Source organism: Leuciscus leuciscus, assembly GCF_965113295.1.
Source record: "Leuciscus leuciscus genome assembly, chromosome: 13".
In the NCBI taxonomy this organism is placed as follows: Eukaryota; Metazoa; Chordata; class Actinopteri; order Cypriniformes; family Leuciscidae; genus Leuciscus; species Leuciscus leuciscus.
This window is the reverse complement of record NC_138737.1, coordinates 34,749,001-34,769,320: the sequence shown is the minus strand read 5'-3', so window position 1 is coordinate 34,769,320 and position 20,320 is coordinate 34,749,001. Positions and strand designations below refer to the sequence as shown.

The 20,320-nt window shown below is 41.9% G+C and overlaps 1 protein-coding gene across 1 annotated transcript in view; it reads right to left on the bottom strand.

The window, feature by feature from the left end:
- pebp4 (phosphatidylethanolamine binding protein 4) overlaps nucleotides 1–20,320 on the bottom strand; it is a 129,881-nt gene that overhangs the window by 20,394 nt on the left and 89,167 nt on the right. Inside the window, exon 5 of the mRNA XM_082188832.1 lies at nucleotides 245–290. Within this exon, the coding sequence (XP_082044958.1) occupies nucleotides 245–290 (46 nt within the window). The remainder of the gene's footprint in view (nucleotides 1–244; nucleotides 291–20,320) is intronic.

The window sequence follows — 20,320 nt, the reverse complement described above, 5'->3', positions numbered from 1 at the left end:
TGGTCACTTTGCATGTCAGTCAGAGGATCTCTTCTTTTCTGAGTGGGCGGTTCTTGGCCAGAATAAGCTGCAATGTGGACTTGACATTTTGCCATTTATTCAAAGGTCTGGCACCTCAAGACTAAAAGGTCCCAAGTTTAATATTTAGGATAAGAGGCTAGTTTAACTCCAAATGTGCAATTGTAATAGTGATACATGCATATTCAGTCAAAACATTTTTTTTTTTTTTGTAGAAGACACTCACCGGATAGTTCGATGCCTCTGACATCTCCCGTCTTGAACGCTTCCCCCTGCAGAAAGACACATGAGAGAAAGAGGGTGCTTAAAGCACAAAGACACTGTTGTACATGTGCCATTGTCTCATGTTCTATGCTTCTGAATTAAAACAATGCGAGCCTGGGGACGTGTTGCGATTTCCTCCTTCATTCATCACCCGAGGGCCACAGAACCACAGCTTAACTGCGGATCGGAGCCTCCAGGACCCTGACCTAACCAGGCTTAGATGTGTCGATGTCGGCCCCGCGCGAGATCTGCCATATTTAATATCCTGAGACAAAGCCAATTCCCAGGCAAATTAAGTGAGTGACTGGATTTCAGAATAGCAAATTCCCATATTATTAATTGTATATTAAGTTTTCGTTGCCTAGGAACAGAGATTCACGCTGAGCTTTCTATGAGTTGAGTTTTTTTTTTCTCCCTCCCCCAAAGGGCACTCCTATATTTGCTGTTTTAAACCCATATCCTTAAGCAGATTTAATGCTGCACAGTTTCACTGTAAATAGCCCAGTGGAATATTTAGCTGATAGATCTGATTCCTCTGTGCTGAAGCTGTGGATTACAGTAGTTTAGAGTACTTTGCTTCATACAGTAGCCCTGTGAGATAAAGCACTCAACAAAGATGAATAAACATAGTGAGGAAAAAAAAAAAAGTTTGTGCTCAAAACCTATTTATAATGGGAAGTCCCCGCTTATAAATGCCTTTCATGGTTTGTCAGAGTGTCAACACTCTGCTATTGTCAATCAAGCAGACCCTGCCATTGAAACACACTGCTCTCCATCACCCCCTACAGGACCATAGAGGTACTGTCCTGATCACCTTTAGGTGGGTTAAGGATCCAATAAAAAGGGTATAGCACTAAACACATGGTAATTAATGTAGGAATATTCAATATTATTTTCTGCATTTAAAAAGTGCTTCGAGAGTCAAAAACGTGTAAAAATGTATTCCTTATTTATTCAAAACTTAAGATTTTATGCCACCGTGAAAAGCATTCCATTTTACTTCTGTAATTTGACATTTTTACAAGTGAAAAATTATAAGAAATGTAGGATGGAATAAGTTTTATGTATGATCGACTCGAGGGGAGGGGTAAATTAAAACTAAAACAATTTGGTCTTTTCATAAGCAGAGCAAGTTGATATATTTTGAACACTTTTTTCCCCAGTGGAATAAAATGCACTGATGAATCATGCACAGTAAGACCAGATATGTGTATTAATAAAGTAAACACGGTCCATTTTTATGTTGACTTTAAATATCTTTTACAAGAGAAACCTGGACAAGAAAGGCATTATAAAAGTACTTTATACTTTGTACTTTATAAATATATAAAATGGCATCACATAATGATGTCCACAAATTAAATATATATATATATATATACATACAGATATGAATTCATTCAATGAGAACATTGTGACAAACATAAAAAAGTGCCAAACATGAAAACATAAAGATGACAGAGCTATGGTCTAACTACATGAATTGTATGTCACCTTACACATGTTGCACAGTGAACTTCTGGAAATGAGACACGGTACGAAGACAGTCAAAGACAATTAGTTTCACGAAGCCGCTTTGCTTCATTTGCAACAATTACATTTAAAGTAAGAGACGGCTTTATTTAGACATTCCGAAGAGTTGCGTGTTCTAGAGCCCCGTCGTCATGGCAACAGGCCGTCAACAGTGCTGGGAGGGTGAAACGCTCTTTTTTGGTTTCCCACTTGGTCTGGTTGAGATATTCGCACTCGCCCCATTGCAGAAAATCAACGCTCCTTTGTGCTGATGTATTTTGGGGAGAGTGATATTCACACTTTGCAACAAGCAAAGAAATATTCAACATCAGTGAACCGATGGGCATATTGCGCACAGATGGCGGCATACTAGCGCGTAGAGCCATTTTAGGATGCCGATCATCATTAAAAACCTGTTGCATTTCAGAGCATTACAACCTAAGAGAGATCCCTAGGGATGTTTGAGACTGAAATTGGAGATTTTGTGCAGCCAGAATGTGTCTGACCCCCTTTAGCCTCTCGGCAGTGGAGTGGATGGATCTCTGGGAAAGAGTCACACCTATTTTTCATGACATTTACACCTGAGCACCAGCGTTCCTTGTGAGAGGCGATGTAGGCGTAACTGCAAATGCTTACAATTTGAGTGAATGTATTGGGGTTTATTGTTAGAGGAATTCAGATCAGCTCTACTGTCAAGTTTCATCAACTGTTGACAGCTTAGATGGGCCCTTTTGTTCAGCGCAGTATGACAAACATGGATGCTCCAAGGACTTGAGAGGGTGAATGTTCTGTCATTTAATCACCCACATGTCATTAAAAAACATGTATGAAACCTTTTCCTTAAGAGAAACAGAAAAGGAGAATATTTGATGAATATCTTGGTGGCTCTTTCCATTTATTAAAAGTCGAAGGGGGCTCGGGCAAATAAGCTTAAAAAAATGTATAGGGTATTATTATTATTTTTTTTTACATTCTGTTTTAATGGTTAAATGAAATAAAATGAAATCACATTTTCTCTGAATTTTAACAAATTTGTAGTGCTAAATGAAATCAGTTTTTTTTATTTCATTAAAATTTCATCATTATTTTTTAATTCGATTCTAATGGTTTAATCAATTTTTGATAATCAAAATGTATGTCTAATCAATTAAATTCATAACACTACGTTTATTATTTTTTAACAATAATACGACCCTATGAAATGTTTAATTTTGTCGGAAATTCTCTGTTGTCTGTTTTAATTTTATTGGATTTTTTATTTAAATTTATTATTCAAAGTGTGGTGGTAATCAAACAAAGGCATTAAACTTAAACAATTTAATTAATCTTTTTAAATGTTATCAAATTCAAATTTAACAATTTTAAGAACCATTAATTTTTGGCAAACAAATTGCTGCACAACAAATGTTTACTAAAACATAATAAAAAACAAAAACATTAAAATAAAAAAATATGGCAGGGAAATTGTTTGTTATTCCATAAAAAATAAAGTTATAAATAAATAATATAAAATAAATACAAAGTACGTTGTACTGTTCAATTGTAATCTGTCACAATTTCTCTTATTAAACAAACTATTATTTTGACTGGTTGTTGTGTAGACCTTTGAGTTTCTGTGTTTATGATACGATGATAGATTTTGTGATTTAGTATGTAGTATGTATAAAATAGTATATAGTATGAATGCTTAAGTATGTAGTATGTATCAAATATTAAATAGTATATAGTATGAATGCTTAAATATGTAGTATGTATCAAATATTAAATAGTATGTAGTATGAATTCGTGAGTGTTATAGTATGTATCCAGTAGTATGTATGCTTGAGTATGTAATATGTATCAAATAGTATGTAGTATGTATCAAAAAAGGGGTCCACTTGACTCGTGCACTAAATTTCTAGTGTTCAGAAATCACAAGGGCACACAACTATTTGATACATACTTGAGTATGTAGTATGTATCAAATAGTATGTACCATGAATGCTTGAGTATGTATCAAATAGTATGTGGTATGTATGCTTGAATATGTAATATGTATCAAATAGTATGTATGCTTGAGTATGTAGTATGTATCAAAAAAGGGGTCCACTTCACAAGTGCACTATGTTTCTAGTGTACTGAAATCACAAGGGCACAATTTGAACCAATTTCTTTCTTTTTTCCTCACTTCAGACTTTGACAGCTCAATTCTCCATTCAGTTTCATTAGATGGAAACCAATGGCCAGGATATTCATCAAAAACTCTTCTTTTGTGTTCCAAAGTCATACAGGTTTGTAACATGCAGATGAGGGAAGTATGCATTTTTTTCCTTTGATACATAGAGCAAGATTTGATTAATGGGATCACTTTACACACTCATTTAATCAAAACAAGAGTGCGACTCCAATGGTAGTAGGAGAACGTTTCAAATAAGATCCATTCATGCACAGCACAGTTGACACAGAGAACACAAGACAACACCCCAACACAAACATGAGCGTAATGTATTCTCAGAACAATAGTTATTCTGAATCAAAATAATAGCTTTGGGCAGCCATTCTCATCATGAATAAAGTCGATGACTTAACAAATCAGTAAACAGCAGATCTACTTCAGTCATACCGCTCAGTAAGTGTTTTTTTCAGAGTCACGTGTCCATCTTTGAGGGCTCTTAAAATTCTCCACAGTGGAGCAACACAAAAGAGCATCACCAGTTTGTGAACAAAAGGGGTTATACACACATATTCAACCAGCAGCAGGGCAATGGGGCAGCCGTCTTACTCCCGCATGGTTAGACAGATCCTCTGTTCTGCTTTCATTGTGGGCAGCATGTGGTTCACAGGTTGTACACCCGGTTGAGAAGAGGGTTTTTATTCAGACTGTGAGGGCAACAGTCAGTGGCATTAAATACATGTTCTGAAAGTCTGATATTGCCACAGTTGGCCTTTATTAGTTCCTGCTGGTGCAGATCAGTGGCAAACGTGTTCTTTCAATATCACTGGCTTCAGTTATACTTCCAGTTAAACAAAGGAAATATTTACTCTCTCTCAAAATGAGTTGAGACAACATCTCACAAAGCACTGAAATGATGTAAACAACCGGATTGATTCTGCATCTGATCAGATCTCTGCCTCATCTTTTCTTCACCCTCCATCTCACATCTAAAGTAAAAATGCCTTCAATGCCTTTTAAAGATAATAGGAATAAAAACTACTGTTGGTTTTACTGCAATGTGAGAGTGAAAGCAGCTTTGTGCAGCTTATTGGCAAATTTTCAGGTTATGATTGGTTCATTGATACACAAATCCCTGATGCACAATACATTTATTATTTATTATATAATGATCCTTATATAATAAATAAATTAATAAATTACTTATTAAGGTTACACTTTTTTAAGGTGTTCTTGTTGGTAACTCTTTACAATACGGGTCCACTAATATGCATTAATTCGCGCTTAACGAATGCACAGATAATCAGGTGTTAATGAATGACTCATAAAGAACTAAACCATTTATTAATGATAACTGCATCAGCAACTAATAAAGACTCTATATGATTAATAGATGAAGTAATATATGAATTGCTATGAATTATTACTAAAGGCAAAGCTTGAGTTAGCTAACACAACACCCATTCAACATTTTTGGCACTGAGATCTAGCAGGTCTTCAAATTCAAATTCACAAGATGGTGCACTAAAACTCAAGGCAACCAGCAGATCTCAAGGGGGTTTGGAGATTCATTACACTCAGCAAGCTGGAGCCTCGAAATGGACATTTTTCTTGGATCTGTAACAAACTTCCAATAAAAGTAAACTTTTATTGCATATCTCTTCATCCTTTATCAGGGGATGGATGTCATACACTATAAAAGGTGCCTCAACTATCCTATTGCACACCAAGTTCCTCAAAACATTTTCTCATGACAGGTTACTGGAGGAACAGTTCACAATCTTTAGAGTTCTTCCAGGAACTTATGGGCTCCATTAAGTGTTGTTCTCCAGTGAACTGTGTGCTTGAGTTTGTGTGAGAATGACTTTTGAGGTTGTAGCTAAAGTCAGGGAGGAGAATGATATTCTAATCAATCCTGATTAGTTGAGAAAAGTGCATATTAACTCTTTCCCCACCAGCATTTTTTTAAAGTAGTCAGCCAGCATCAGCATTTTTGACCATTTTCACAAAAATTCATGGCCCTAGGAATATTGAGTTGTATGAATATCTGAATATCTGATTTATTTTATCAAAAGAAAGAACAGAGCCTCTGCTTTTAAACAACAACAACATCATTTAATTCTAGCTTCTTTCATTATTTTTAGCAAGACTTGAATGTGGGTAAGTTTCATCAAAAAAAGCAACATTTTGAACAAAAAGCTGAGAAAATTGCGTTTTTGTCAAAGACTACATCCAGATCGGATTCAGAACGATGATCAAATATAGATGGAGTAGATTGAGTCCATTATTGAGTCTAATAAGAGAAGAACCCCTCAGCCACAGTACATACTCAATATATTGAGCTAGGGAACAAAGCTTCACAGTCCTATACCTCTTCATGGGTCGATATTTCATTCGGTCACGTTAGGCAGTTTTTATGCTGTTTAATGTTTGATGATCACATTATGTGTGTAAACAATGCTTCTATTGCTTATTTCTGCTTCTTTTTCACCGGTGTTTAGATTCTGTACTCTTTTAGACGATGCGTAATAGTGCACCCTACCTTATAAAAGTTAAAACATGGATTGATGGAAGATTATGTCAATGGCGGGAGAGTGTTAACGCAACAAAAAAAAGAAAGAAATCCTCTGTCTTGAAATATACTAAGTGTTTCAGTCTTATGTGGCTTGAGTTTCAGTCACCCAAGATCTGCTGGTGTTCTCAGTCTCAGCCTGTTTCAGCTCAAAAAGCACACCTGTTGAAACTAGCTAGCTAACCATTTCTGCACATATTTTACTATCCATGTCTTGACAAATATAGCTTAATGAATGCTAGACTAATTGACTAATTACTTAATAATACAGGTGTTAGGATCCAGCAGACAGACAGCTGCACAGGAGATAGCAGCTGTTTAGGTGTACATTTGGCTTTGAATAAAAGTGTCTGCTAATTGTATAAATGCTTTCCCTGATTTGTCTCTTTTAAGGAACACAACCGAACTGAACTAAAACAATAAATTAGAAACGATAGAAACAAACAGGGAGAGAACTGTGGAGAACTTAACTAATTAACAGCCTAGAATATTAACAAAGAAACTCAAACATGAACAGAACAGAGAAAAAGATTTTAAAAAACGAACTAAAAATGTGACAGTACATCCCCCTCCCAGAAGGAGCGTCCCTACGCCTTAATAAATCCACAGGAGTGGGAGGGTGGGCACCCTGGAGGCTGACAAGGGGCGGCTTAGGAGGACAGGAGGCCTCCAGGGCGGCGCCGGCAGTTCAGGGAGCCAGGGAAGTGCAGACAGCCGCCAGGTCTCTATATTAATGGCCACTGGACTCTGGTCAGGTGCTGTAGCCATCACTAGACTCTGGTCAGGTGTTGTAGCCATTACTAGACTCTGGTCAGGTGCTGTAGCCATCACTAGACTCTGGTCAGGGGCTGAAGCCATCACTAGACTCTGCTCAGAGGCTGAAGCCATCACTGGACTCTGGTCAGGGGCTGAAGCCATCACTGGACTCTGGTCTGGGGCTGTAGCCATCACTGGACTCTGGTCAGGGGCTGTAGCCATCACTGGACTCTGGTCAGGGACTGGGCCATCACTGGACTCTAGTCAGGGGCTGGAGCCCTCACTGGACTCTGGTCAGGAGCTGTCCACTGGACTCTGGTCAGGGGCTGGAGCAATCACTGGACTCTGGTCAGGGACTGTAGCCATCACTGACTCTGGTCAGGGGCGGGAGCCCTCACTGGACTCTGGTCAGGGGCTGTAGCCATCACTGGACTCTAGTCAGGGGCTGGAGCCCTCACTGAACTCTGGTCAGCGGCTGGGCCATCACTGGACTCTGGTCAAGGGCTGGAGCCCTCACTGGACTCTGGTCAGGGGTTGTAGCCATCACTGTACTCTGGTCAGGGGCTGGAACAATCACTGGACTCTGGTCAGGGGCTGTAGCCATCACTGGACTCTGGTCAGGGGTTGGAGTCCTCACTGTACTCTGGTCGGGCTGGAGCCGACACTGGAGTGGACTCAGTGGTTGGAGCCGATGTGCTCAGGGCCTGAAGTGGATGTGTGTTCAGCCCAAACACACATGAAAGCAGCAATATAACTGGCAAGGACCACCTCTTTGATCCCACTAGGGCAGACAGGATGGGCAGGCTCTGGAATTTCACTCACTGGAACAGACTCAGGAATTTCTCACTGGAATGGACTCAGGAATTTCTCTCACTGGAACAGACTTGAGAATTTTTCTCACTGGAACAGACTTGAGAATTTTTCTCACTGGAACAGACTCTGGAATATCTCTCACTGGAACAGACTCTGGAATTTCTCTGGAATTTCTTTCACTGGAACTAACTTTTTTCTTGAATTGACTCGATAATTTCATACTCAGGAACAGACTCAGGGACATTACTAACTGGAACAGGTTTAGTAATGTTACTCACTGGAACGGACTCTAGGACAGACATGAGGGATGATGGTGGCGTCTTCATCCACCTCACCAACAGTAAGAGAAGAACCCCTCAGCCACAGTACATACTCAATATATTGAGCTAGGGAACAAGTGGTAGCTGCTGCAGGTACCTTACAAAAGAAAGTTTATTTTAATATGCCAACCAAAATAAAGGAATTCACAGGAGAAAGCACTACACAACAACTACACGCGACTAATACTGAAACAAAGACTCAAACTCAGGGTTTATACACTGCAGACAAAGGGAGAAACTAACTAGATAATTAATGAAACACATCTGAACTGAACTAACACAATCAATTAGAAGCCATAGAAACAAACAGGGAGAGAACAGAGGAGAACTGAACAATTAATCAACCTAGAAGATTAAAAAAGAAACTCAAAAATGAAAAGAACAGAGAAACAGATAAAGAAAACCCCTCAAAACATGATATACATTTAACTATTAACTTATGTGGTTCCTAAAACACTGGTTTTGAATATGTTCGTTTAGAATAGTCCCCCAAACCTGTTGGTTATTTAGTTTGGGGATAAGATCCCACCAACCCCCTAAAATTGACATTCAATATGCTTAATTTTCGTTGGTCATAAAATAGGCCTTGTTTTCATTAAGCAAAATATAATTTCTTATTTCGTTTTGATTTTGGGTGAAATATGACCCGGACATGTTCTTGACAGGTTTTCTGAGATTAACCCGAGAACAGCGAGTCTCCTGTTCAGTTCTTGAGCAACGAGAGAGAAGAGGTCCTGCTGGGGCAACAGCGTAACAGACGGAGAGAGAGAGAGAGAGAGAGAGAGAGAGAGAGAGAGAGAGAGAGAGAGAGAGAGAGAGAGAGAGAGAGAGAGAGAGAGGCAGATGGTGTTCACAGCTCTATTTCTGATACTGGACCTTCACCATGAGCCTGGTCCCTCCTCTCTCTCTCGTTCTCTCCAAATCCAGCCCATCCTCTTCCTAAACTCCCTCACTCGTGCCTACAAACCCTCTGACATTTTCTTCTTTTGACTCTTGTTTTCTTGTCGTCGTGTCTCAATATTTAATCTATTTCCAAAGAGCCGCCATTCTCCCATTCATCCGGATTTAACATTTCGTTTTTGTTGTAGAGTCACTCTTAGATGTAGGCCATGTGATTAAATTACATAATCCCAGCACATGCTGTTAGAATATGCTTTTTGGCATGTATTTAATTCTATTCTTAAAAAGGTTAGAGGCATCACAGTGTTGTGCTGGTAAATAGCTTACATTTCCTTTTTGTTGGGTTTATTAGGGGATTATCTGGCTTTTGTCAAAAGATGTTATCTTGGCAAGGCAACAGTTCAAAACCGTTCCAATATGACGCCTTCCAAAAGTCTGCATGCTTTAAATCATTATATTTTCAAACGGTTGTATTAAACCAAGGCTGAACCCAGAGCAATCTTCCCAGCAGTAATTGAAACGAGTGCCGTTTCAGGCCCAAGTGAGCACTGTGAAATAGTTGACTGTGATCTTATGCTCCACTAACTCTCCATATCTACAAATTAACTCACCCAGTGTCTTAATACACTCGCAACCCAACCCTGTGACCTCCTGGACCCAGACTGCAACAGTTACCATAGCGATATTCATTACGACCATTACCTCATTATCACCTCACTGGCCTAATAAATTACAGCTCCTAAATCCATTAGAGCACATTTATTTCTTAGATTTCATTCAGTTATATTTTAAGATGCAGATAAAGAATTCACTGTGCAAAAAAACAAACAAAAAAAAACAGGCGAGCAATTCAATCTAATTTTATATCCAGATTTATTTATTTTTTGCAAACAAGACTTACTTCAGTCGGTCAGTCGACGCCACGTCTGAAGCAGTCCCCTAAAAGAGCTTACACGGGTGGAGTGCATCTTTTTAAAGATGTCACTCTACCTGTGTTTTTCTGGATGTGGTCGTTACCTGGAATCGTGGGATGGTCACGAGCACTGCATCGCGTGTCTGGGCATTGAACACGCGGAGGCAGCGTTCGTAGGTGAGTCATGTACCCATTGTGGGAGGATGACCATCTCGGAGCTACAGTTTAGACTCTCGTTCCTACAAAGGGGTGGAGTCCCTGCGCAACTACCGTGATCTAACCCTCCTCCGAGGGTTACTTCAGGCAGTGGTACGGGTGACCTGAGGATCGCGGTGGGCTTCCTTCGGGGAACCAACATCCCTCTCACGCTGTGCAGCCAGTAGACCCGCCGACGGAACGTGCTGGACCATCCACAATGTGTGTACCAGTCGTTTCCTTCGGCACACCCCACGATGAACAGATGTCGATCGCTGCATTGGAGGGTGGGTCAGACATCTCTGCGGATGACGATTCGGCGCCGCTGCCCGCTTTGGGTGTGGCAGCGGTGCCTGAGTCAGACCCATGGCCATGCTTTCCCGGGGCGCCAAGAGGATCGGGCTCGTGTGGAACCCTCCACTGTGTCCCGAGCCCTCGAGGCTGGAAAACTGGTTTTTCAGGGTGGCGCGCGCTGGTTCTCAGCAACCCAACCCGGTGACTTTTTCCCCGGAAGTTCATGAGGAAATCACTGGGGCGTGAACGGCACCTTTCACTGCCAGAAACTGTCCCGGTGGCTCCTCCTGCCTGACCACCCTTGATGGCAGGTCGGCTAAGGGGTACACGCGCATCCCTCCAGTGGAGCGGGCTGTTGCAATGCAATACTTGGCACGGAGAGCCGTATCTCCCTTCCCGGGCCTGTAAGTACTCGTCGGAGTTAACTGGCAAGGCTTACAAGGCCTGTGGGGAAGCCGCCTCTGCCATACATGCTATGGCGTTGTTGCAAGTCCATCAGGCCAAGGAACTGAAGGACCTGCACGAGGGTGGTCATGATCCCCAAGTTATTCAGGAACTTCGTGCCTCAACGGACCTCGCGCTTCATGCGACGAAGATGACCGCGTGGTTGGTGGGTCGTGCGATGTCCACTATGGTGGTCCAGGAATGCCATCTCTGGCTGTGTCTGGCTGACATGAAGGTGACCAACAAAGTCAGGTTCCTTAACTCCCCCGTGTCCCAGACCGGGCTCTTCGGCGACGCGGTCGAGAACTTCGCCCAGCAGTTCTTGGCTGTACAAAAGCAGACTGAGGCGATTAAGCACATCATGCCTCGGCGGTCAGCTGCTGCCTCCACCCCATCGCCTTCAACCCCTCAAGTCTGCTCATCGCCGGGGGCATCCTCCTGCGTCTGCCCTCGCTCCCGCGCTGCAGCATCAGCCTCCTTCCAAGCGCTACCGAGGAGCCAGTCGCAGGCATGCCAAGAGGGGCGGCAAAGCCAGGGGAAAGCAGCCCTAGGACTGGCGACCCAGAGATGGATGGGACTGCTCTTCGGGAGATGGTGACTGCACCACTCCCTCCCCCGGAAGAGGGCTGGGTGGTAAATCCTGTATTTCTTTTTGTTTTCGTTCCGCTGCCGGCGTCATGACCAGTTTCTTTCATTTCTGGGTCCGAAGAGGGCCCGGAGAGCAGTGGGGGGAGAAAATCCACACCACTCTCATCCGCCTCTTCTATCGCCAGCGGGCAGCAGCGTGCAGCTCGAGAAAGCAATCAAGCCTCCTCCTGCGCCTCCTGCCCCATGGAACCAGGTAAGTGTTGCACAGCACACTCAGACATCGCTACGGGCCGCGTCCCTTCGTTAATCTCACTGCCCCACTGCGGGTACGCCTATGGTCCCGCTTGTACGCTCTCTGCATGCCTAGTTAGTGCTATCCAGTCCAGTCTCGCTAACTCATTCGGACCATCAGGTTTGGCTATGTGATTCAGTTCACCCGGCGTCCCCCCAAGTTTCGGGCCATCCACTCCACTAGAGATTGGTTTGCAGCGATCAACCTGAAGGACGCGTAATTTCATGTCTCGATTCTCCCTCGACACATGCCATTTCTGAGATTTGCGTTCGAGGGTCGAGCATATCAGTACAAGGTCCTGCCCTTCGGGCTGTCCCTGTCTCCCTGTGTCTTCACGAAAGTCACGGAGGGGGCCCTTGTTCCCATGAGAGAACAGGAGGTTCGCATCCTCAACTATCTCGACGACGGCTCATACTAGCATACTCTCGAGATCAGTTATGCGAACACAGGGACCTTGTGCTCAGGCACCTCAGCCATTTGGGTCTTCAGGTCAACTGGGAAAAGATCAAACTCTCCCCCAGCAGAGGATCTCTTTTCTCGGTATGGAGTTGGATTCGGTCACACAGACAGCACGCCTCACAGAGGAACGTGGCGGAGCGTCCGGCGCCAGGCCTTTATACGTTGAATCCTTGAGAACCGGGTCTAGGCTGGGTCCCATATGTGTGACCCTGCGGGGATCCTATATGTGTATTTCTCTAAAGCCTGTGTCTTTCCCTTGGGCTAAGTTACCCAGTATTCATATGCAGTACAACCTTTGGGTTTGTCCATATGTATATCTCCACATAACTTCTTCGGGGAAGAAAGTGGGTTCTGCAGCGTTCTCCTTCCTAACAGAAGGACACGCTTTCCAGTGTTATCCAATAATCTCACTGTATGGGTTATCACGGAACAACAGTGACAGATATACTTTGTGTAAGCCCTCTCCTATTGTCCTTCAAGGCAAGAAGGGGCAAGAGGCTTGCACAGGGCGCTGGATGGGGTCAGCAGCTGTGGCCCTTTGGTAGGGATTCCTATTCGTCGGTCTCGACGTGGCGTCAACTGACCGACTGAAGAGGAACGTCTAGGTCAGTGGTTCTCAACCCCAGTCCTCGGGACCCGCTGCTCTGCACATTTTGTATGTCTCTCTTATCTGACACACTCAAATCAGTACATGGAGTCTCTCCTGACGAGCTGATGATCTGGTTCAGGTGTGTTAAATAAGGGAGACATACAAAATGTGCAGAGCAGCGGGTCCCGAGGACTGGAGTTGAGAACCACTGGTCTAGGTTACATATGGTAACCCTCATTCCCTGAAGGAGGGAACGGAGATGCCACGTCCCGTCGCCACATCTGCTGAGGCCCGCTGGGGTAGCCAGCTTATCAGCTCGGCTCCTCAGCAAAAAACTGAAGTGCAATCGCACCTGCTGCTCATTATATACCCATGCTGCGTGGCTGAACAGCTGATGCAAATAATTGCAAGCCAATGTGCATTGGCTCGTTTAGTTTCACTCGAAATAGATTGGCCTCTCTAGCGAGAGACGAGAACGACGACGCCACGTCTCAGAGACGCCTCCTTCAGGGAACAAGGGTTACCATATGTAACCTAGACGTTTTCTTCACATCTCCAATATACTGGCCGCAAAAAGTATTTAAATATTTAAGTCTTATTTAGTCAATATTTAATATTGATTTTTAGTGGATGGATGAAGTCAGTTCTCCCCAGTTCTCCCACAGGTGTGCTATCAGAGTTATGTCCTATCACATTCATACCTCAAGCACAATCATGAAGTCAAAACGGTAATATTGTGAAGTATTATTACAATTTAAAAGAACTGTTTTCTATTGTAATATATTTTCAAATGAAATGTATTCCTGTGATCAAAGCTGAATTTTCAGCATCATTACAGTCTTCAGTGTCACATGATCCTTCAGAAATCATTCTAATATGCTGATTTGCTGCTCAAGAAACATTTCTGATTATTATCAATTTTGGAAACAGTTGTGCTGCCTCATATTTTTGTGGAAACCATTATACATTTTTCCAGGATTCTTTGATGAATAAAACGTTCAAAAGTTAAGTTGAAATAGAAATAGAATTTTTTCTAAAAGTCTTTACTGTCAATTTTGATCAATGAAATGTGCCCTTGCTGAATATAGGTATTAATTTCTAAAAACAAAACCAACAAAAACTTACTGAACCAAAACTTTTGAACAATAGTGTACAGTTTATATATATATATATATCTGAGGGCTGGTCTGACTATTTCAGTATTTCACTGCTGATCTATTGGGATTTTCACGCACGACCATCTCTAGGGTTCACAGAGAATGGTCTGAAAAGAGAAAATATCCCGTGAGTGGCAGTTCTGTGGGTGAAAATGCTTTGTTGATGCCAGAGGTCAGAGGAGAACGGCCAGACTGATTCAGCTGATAGAAAGGCAACATTGACTCAAATAAGCACTCATTACAACCGAACTGACAGAATCTCTGAATGCACAACACGTCAAACCTTGAAGCAGAAGAGCTCCAGCAGCAGAAGACACACACCGGTGACACTCCTGTCAGCTGAGAACAGAAACTGAGGCTACAATTCACACGGGCTCAACGAAACTGGACAGTAGAAGATTGGAAAAACATTGCCTGGACTGATGAGTTTTGATTTCTGCTGCAACATTCAGATGGTCGGGTCAGAATTGGGCGTAAACAACATGAAAGGATGGATTAAAAAAGAGGGTCCAAATCGGCACTAGCAAGTAATACCTAATAAAGTTGCCCGTGAGAGTATATGTTTCGTTACAATAAATTATAACTTCCATACACTTTTAAAAGTCAAGTCAAGTCAAGTATACTTGTATAGCGCTTTTCACAATACAGATTGTAGCAAAGCAGCTTCACAGTATTAAATTAAAATAATACAACAAAGTTTGTTTCAAGAGGAATTTATTGATTGATCAAATTAAATTAAATATCCCCAAAATATCCCCAACTGAGCAAGCCAAAGGCAACAGTGGCAAGGAACCGAAAAACTCCATCAAGTGACCTAATGGTGTCCTAAAACTCCATCAGGTGACCTAATGGAGAAAAAAAACCTTGGGAGAACCCAGGCTCAGTCGGGGGCCAGTTCTCCTCTGGCATTTATGAGCTAGAGGCCGGATTGTAGTTTGAACCGTAAGATTATATAAAAGTGTCCAAAGTCTTATTGGAGACACCACATATATGACCTTAGAGACATATTATTAATACTAAAAGTAGAGAAGATATAGAATATGATGATGGAAAAATCATGGCTCAGAAAAGTGATCATCGCATAAGCACCATGGCTTGATGACTTGTTATTATTTTTTTGTACAAATAAACTAAAATAAATAAATAAATATTATCTGCAAATAAAAATAATACAAATGGATAAATGAAATTTATTGTGAATTAAAAAAATAATACTAATTTGAGTCTGCTCCAATTGTTAAGTATGGAGTAAAATATGAAGAAAAAAGGTAACAGTTTATATTAAAAACATGTTTTAAACACTTATTAAACATTTATATTAAACACTTTTTTTTGTTCTTCACATCCTGATAGAAATCAATAATAGAAGTGGTCTAAATATATATTTTTTTAAATTACATATATCTTCAGTGGAAGTCTCGGTACCAAAAAATGTTCATCCAATCATTGCATTCGGTCTGAATGTCAACATGTGTATAGCATTTCCATACCTCTACGCACCTGCTCGCGCAGACATCACCGAGCACCGCAACCGAACAAGAGCCGCCTTTTACAGTTCCTCCTGAACCAAACCAACGAGCTTATGCTGTGTTCTCGCCACGTCGTAACCGTAACGAGATGGCAACCCGTGACATTCTACCCAGAACTGCTCACGTCCTCAGACTCAGATTTATACGTTTCTATGTCAACAATTTCAAAACCGAAATGAACCTGCAGCAGTCAGGTGGTGCAACTAGAGCTCTGTAAGTTGTTTACGTTCATTATTATTGTAATGTTATGTGCTTTGAGACATGACAAAGTTTAACGGCGTCTCTCAAGATGCTTTGCTGAATCTGATGCATGCGTTCATGTGTTTTGAAGGAGGCGTGGCTTTGGAGATGCTCTGAAGGGAGGGTGGGATCGCATGCTTTCAAAGCTAGATTGCTATTGCTAGCCGCTCCGAAATTGCCTACCCTACCTTTAAACTCAATAAATAAGAATGAGAAAAACAATGCAAAACAAACCACATACACCAATGTGCTGTACAAGTGGACCAGTGACGAGTAGGCGGATCCTAACAGACTGACTCCTAGACAGTCGTGTTCGGACGGTGACTACTTAGGGGATTCTCTGCTCCACTGACTCCTCAGCTAAATTAACTCACCACACAAGTCATGAGGGTTAATAATGGCCAGAAAAAAATCAATTAGTGTGGGTAATAAGATGAGTTTGGTAATACAAACAGTTCATTTCATGATGTGAGCTATTTAAGAGAGAACACCAAGCACTGGACCGCTTGACACTTCTTAAAACCCACACACATTTCTTGTAAGCTAGGCTTGAATGAGTCTCGTTATTAACTGAAAAGATACTTCACACCACAAGCTAAAGAAACAATCACCCATGACCCATTTGAGCAGGATTAAGTTTAATCTAAATGCCAAAACATTGACTAACTGAAGGCGGCAGGATATGCTTGGACTCTTTACGGGATCCTGGGCAATGAGAACACAGAAAATGAGTTACCGGTAAAGAAAGCCAATGAGGTGGGGGAGGATTATAACTGTGAAAATTCAATGAATGTTCATTAGGAGCTTCACCAGCCTTTGATCATCTCTAGCGCTCTACTAGTTATCTTATATTGCGAAATATATATCCACACTTATGTAATCATCTTCTAAGCCGCCCCTTCTCGCTCCATCTTGTAGTTCTTGTCCTTCTCTCTTATCTGTGAATTGTTTTACTGCTCTAGGAGAGAGAGAGAGATGATTGTGGAACAGAGTGGTGCTGATGAGGGAAGCCCCCGGTCCGAGTTCCCTAGGTAACCCTTCAGAGAGTGGGCCGAGCGGGGGGCCGACTGCCTGCCTGACTCATTTGGAGGGAATCCTGGAACACGGCGACTGCCCACTCCAGTACACCCCCGGATTCATCAGCAAACAAACACACATACTGAACCCACACTGTCCTTCGCAGACAAGAACGCTGGCATTTCATCCCCTAGGCAGCAGGGGAAACCCTGTGTGTGTGTGAGTCATACCTGCACAGATGATAAGAGAGATACAGTAAAGCTGAGAGTGCAGAAGAGTGACACCGATAAGCATTTGCTGACTAACAGGAAGAGAGTGAGGCAGATCAGCTCTGATTGGTGGAGGCCGCGTTGAAATTGGGATACGCTGCCAAATCATCATGATCTTAAACATTTATAGTTATACTAGTCAATTTTTTTTTTACGCATTTTTTTTACATTTTTTATACACATTATTGGTCTTATTGTGAAATTGGCATGAAATGGAAATTATTTTTTTCTAAACGCATGTTATTGGTCATGATCTGAACAAATTGTCCATGCATGTTTCATGCTTCAGACTTCAGCCTACATTGGGCCTTGCAGTCTTTGCAGCTGACTGCAAATGTGTGTAGAACTTTTGACTGCCTGATGGGACTCAATTCTACATTGTGTAAAAAAATAAATAAAATAATAATAATTTCGAAGTAGTAAATAACATAAAGGTTTAACTTTTGCTTTATTTACACATTTTGATTTTCAACATTTTGTAGAGTCTCAGTAGGACAGGATTAGTTTTTATGATATATGTATGTACATCAATTGTTACTTTGGATGTTATCTGTAATGTTTCTGTACTTTTCCGATAGGATAAGTAATAGAAATCGTTAAGATGGGTGTGTCTACTTGCACAATGTCGAAACAGGGAACTGACCTAACACTAAATAGATTGCTTAATGTATGTGATTATGAAGGAAGGAAATATTAAACATGAACATATATCTGGATTAGCAGAAATGTATTTGAATATACAATAAATATTACAATACATACAACCCCCTATTTATTATATTGCACCATATTGTATTAATTCCAAGGTTTACCATGCACAATCTTGCTCAGAGCGACAGTATAAATCCTTTAGCTGTCACTGGTGCACCGGGCTCTCTCGCCACCGCACTCGAACGCGATCTCTCTTCCCCGTTCGCAATCACCTGAGTACTGATTGCATACACCTGTAACTAATTCCAGTGACACTCAGAACTCGTTATAAAAGCAGTGGCTTTTCAGTTTAACGTTGTCTGACAACTGTTTTGGATTATAGACCTGTTTTTCCTGGATAACGCCTTAGCGGTTGCTTTCCTGGATGTTTGTTTCCTGTATTTGTGGATATCCTGTTAGTTTAACTATTTCCAAGGACTTACCAGAGACTTTACCTGTGTTTTCCTGCTCATTGCAAGTTGAGTTTTTGTGTTTTCATTCTGAGCCTCTTGGAAGCCGTGTTTCAGTTCTTCTGTTTTTCACTTTGTGTTTTCTGTTAGATATACAGAGAACCCTGTGTGCTCAAGCACTTTGTGCGCTTCCAGTTTATTCATGTTTCTGATTTATATGTAAATATAATTCTGAATACGTGTTTCACGTTTAATGAATAAACTCCCACATTTGAGTCTATATACTTCTCTATGTACTCTATATAATTTCAGATTGTCAGAGCCAACAAAATGGACTCAGCGGGAGCCTCAGCCTCAAGTTAGGAAGATCCATTTACTCAGTTTGTGCAACAGCTATGCACAGTTCTCGTCAGTTCTCCATCCCCTGCCAGTCATGCCAGTCCCATGGTCAATCCCTCTACGTTTTCTGGATCTGTGGAGGAATGTAGTGAATTTATACTACAGTGCCAATTAGTGCTGGAAATGCGAGCCCACCAATTTTTTACTGAATGAGATCAAATCGCTTATGTTATTTCCTTATTGGCAGGAAGAGCTTTACAATGGGCTCGCACCATCTGGGATCAGGGCGGGTCAGTAACAAAGACTTTTGATCATTTCATACAGCATTTTAAAGAAGTGTTCCTCCTACAGGTGATACGTCTATTGCAGAACAACTTCATCGGATCGGCCAAGAGGAAGAGACATTTAAACTTTCACACACTCGCTGCAGCTAGTGGATGGAACGAGCCCGTCCTGATCACCACATATCGCCAAGGATTAAACCCTCGCATGCGTCTCCAGCTTGTCTCCTATGATGACACTATGGGTATTGAATGCTTTATTCAATTATCTATTAGAGTGGCTCATCGAATGCAATCATGTTTCCACGAACAGCCCAGTTATGTCTGCTATCAGACACCACTGGTCAAGATCCAAATCGGAGTTCTACATCAGGAGAAAATTCAGTTACTGGTCCTGGAGGGTTCAACCGCCGACATTGTTTTGGGCCGTCCCTGGTTATGCAAATATTCAGCAATGTTATCTTGGCAATCTGGAGAAATCCTCAAGTGGAGCCCTGAATGCCATCACACCTGCCTTGATTCCATTCAACAACCTCATTTCGTCAGTTCATTGAGAATCCCACCGGGGTTTTTTCTTTTCTTTTTTTTTCTATTGACATTCCTGTCTGCTATAACCAATATCTTGATGTTTTCAATCCCAAAGAGGCTACCCGGTTACCACCACATCGACCATGGCACTATGCCATCAACCTGGTGCCGGGTGCATCAGTGCCACATGGACGCATTTATTCTCTTTCTTCCCGAACAGAAGGCCATGGAGGATTACATCAAGGAGGCTCTGGGTCAAGGATATATTCGCCCATCAACGTCCCCTACTGCTTCCAGTTTTTTCTTCGTCCAAAAGAAGGACGGAGGACTTCAACCTTGCACACCCCTCAGTGTTCCAGGGCTTTATGAACGAGGTGTTTCAGGAGTACCTCCACCAGTTTGTCCTGATTTACATCGATGATATTCTCATTTACTCCCGGAACCTGGCTGAACACCGCCAACACGTTGCCCTTGCGTTAGAGCGTCTGCGGAGGCACCAGCTATACATGAAAGCAGAGAAGTGCAGCTTTCATCAGACCAGTATCCAGTTTTTAAGCTATAATATTGATCAACATGGCATTCAGATGGACGAGGGGAAGGTGGACGCAGTTCGGGCATGGCCCACACCCAAGACGATAAAGGAACTTCAGTGCTTTCTTGGATTCGCAAATTTCTACCAGAGGTTCATCAGTGATTACAGTTCTATTGCCTCACCACTTACCTCGCTCTTAAAGAAGGGTCCCAAGACAGTACAGTGGAATGCTGACGCGGCTGCAGCA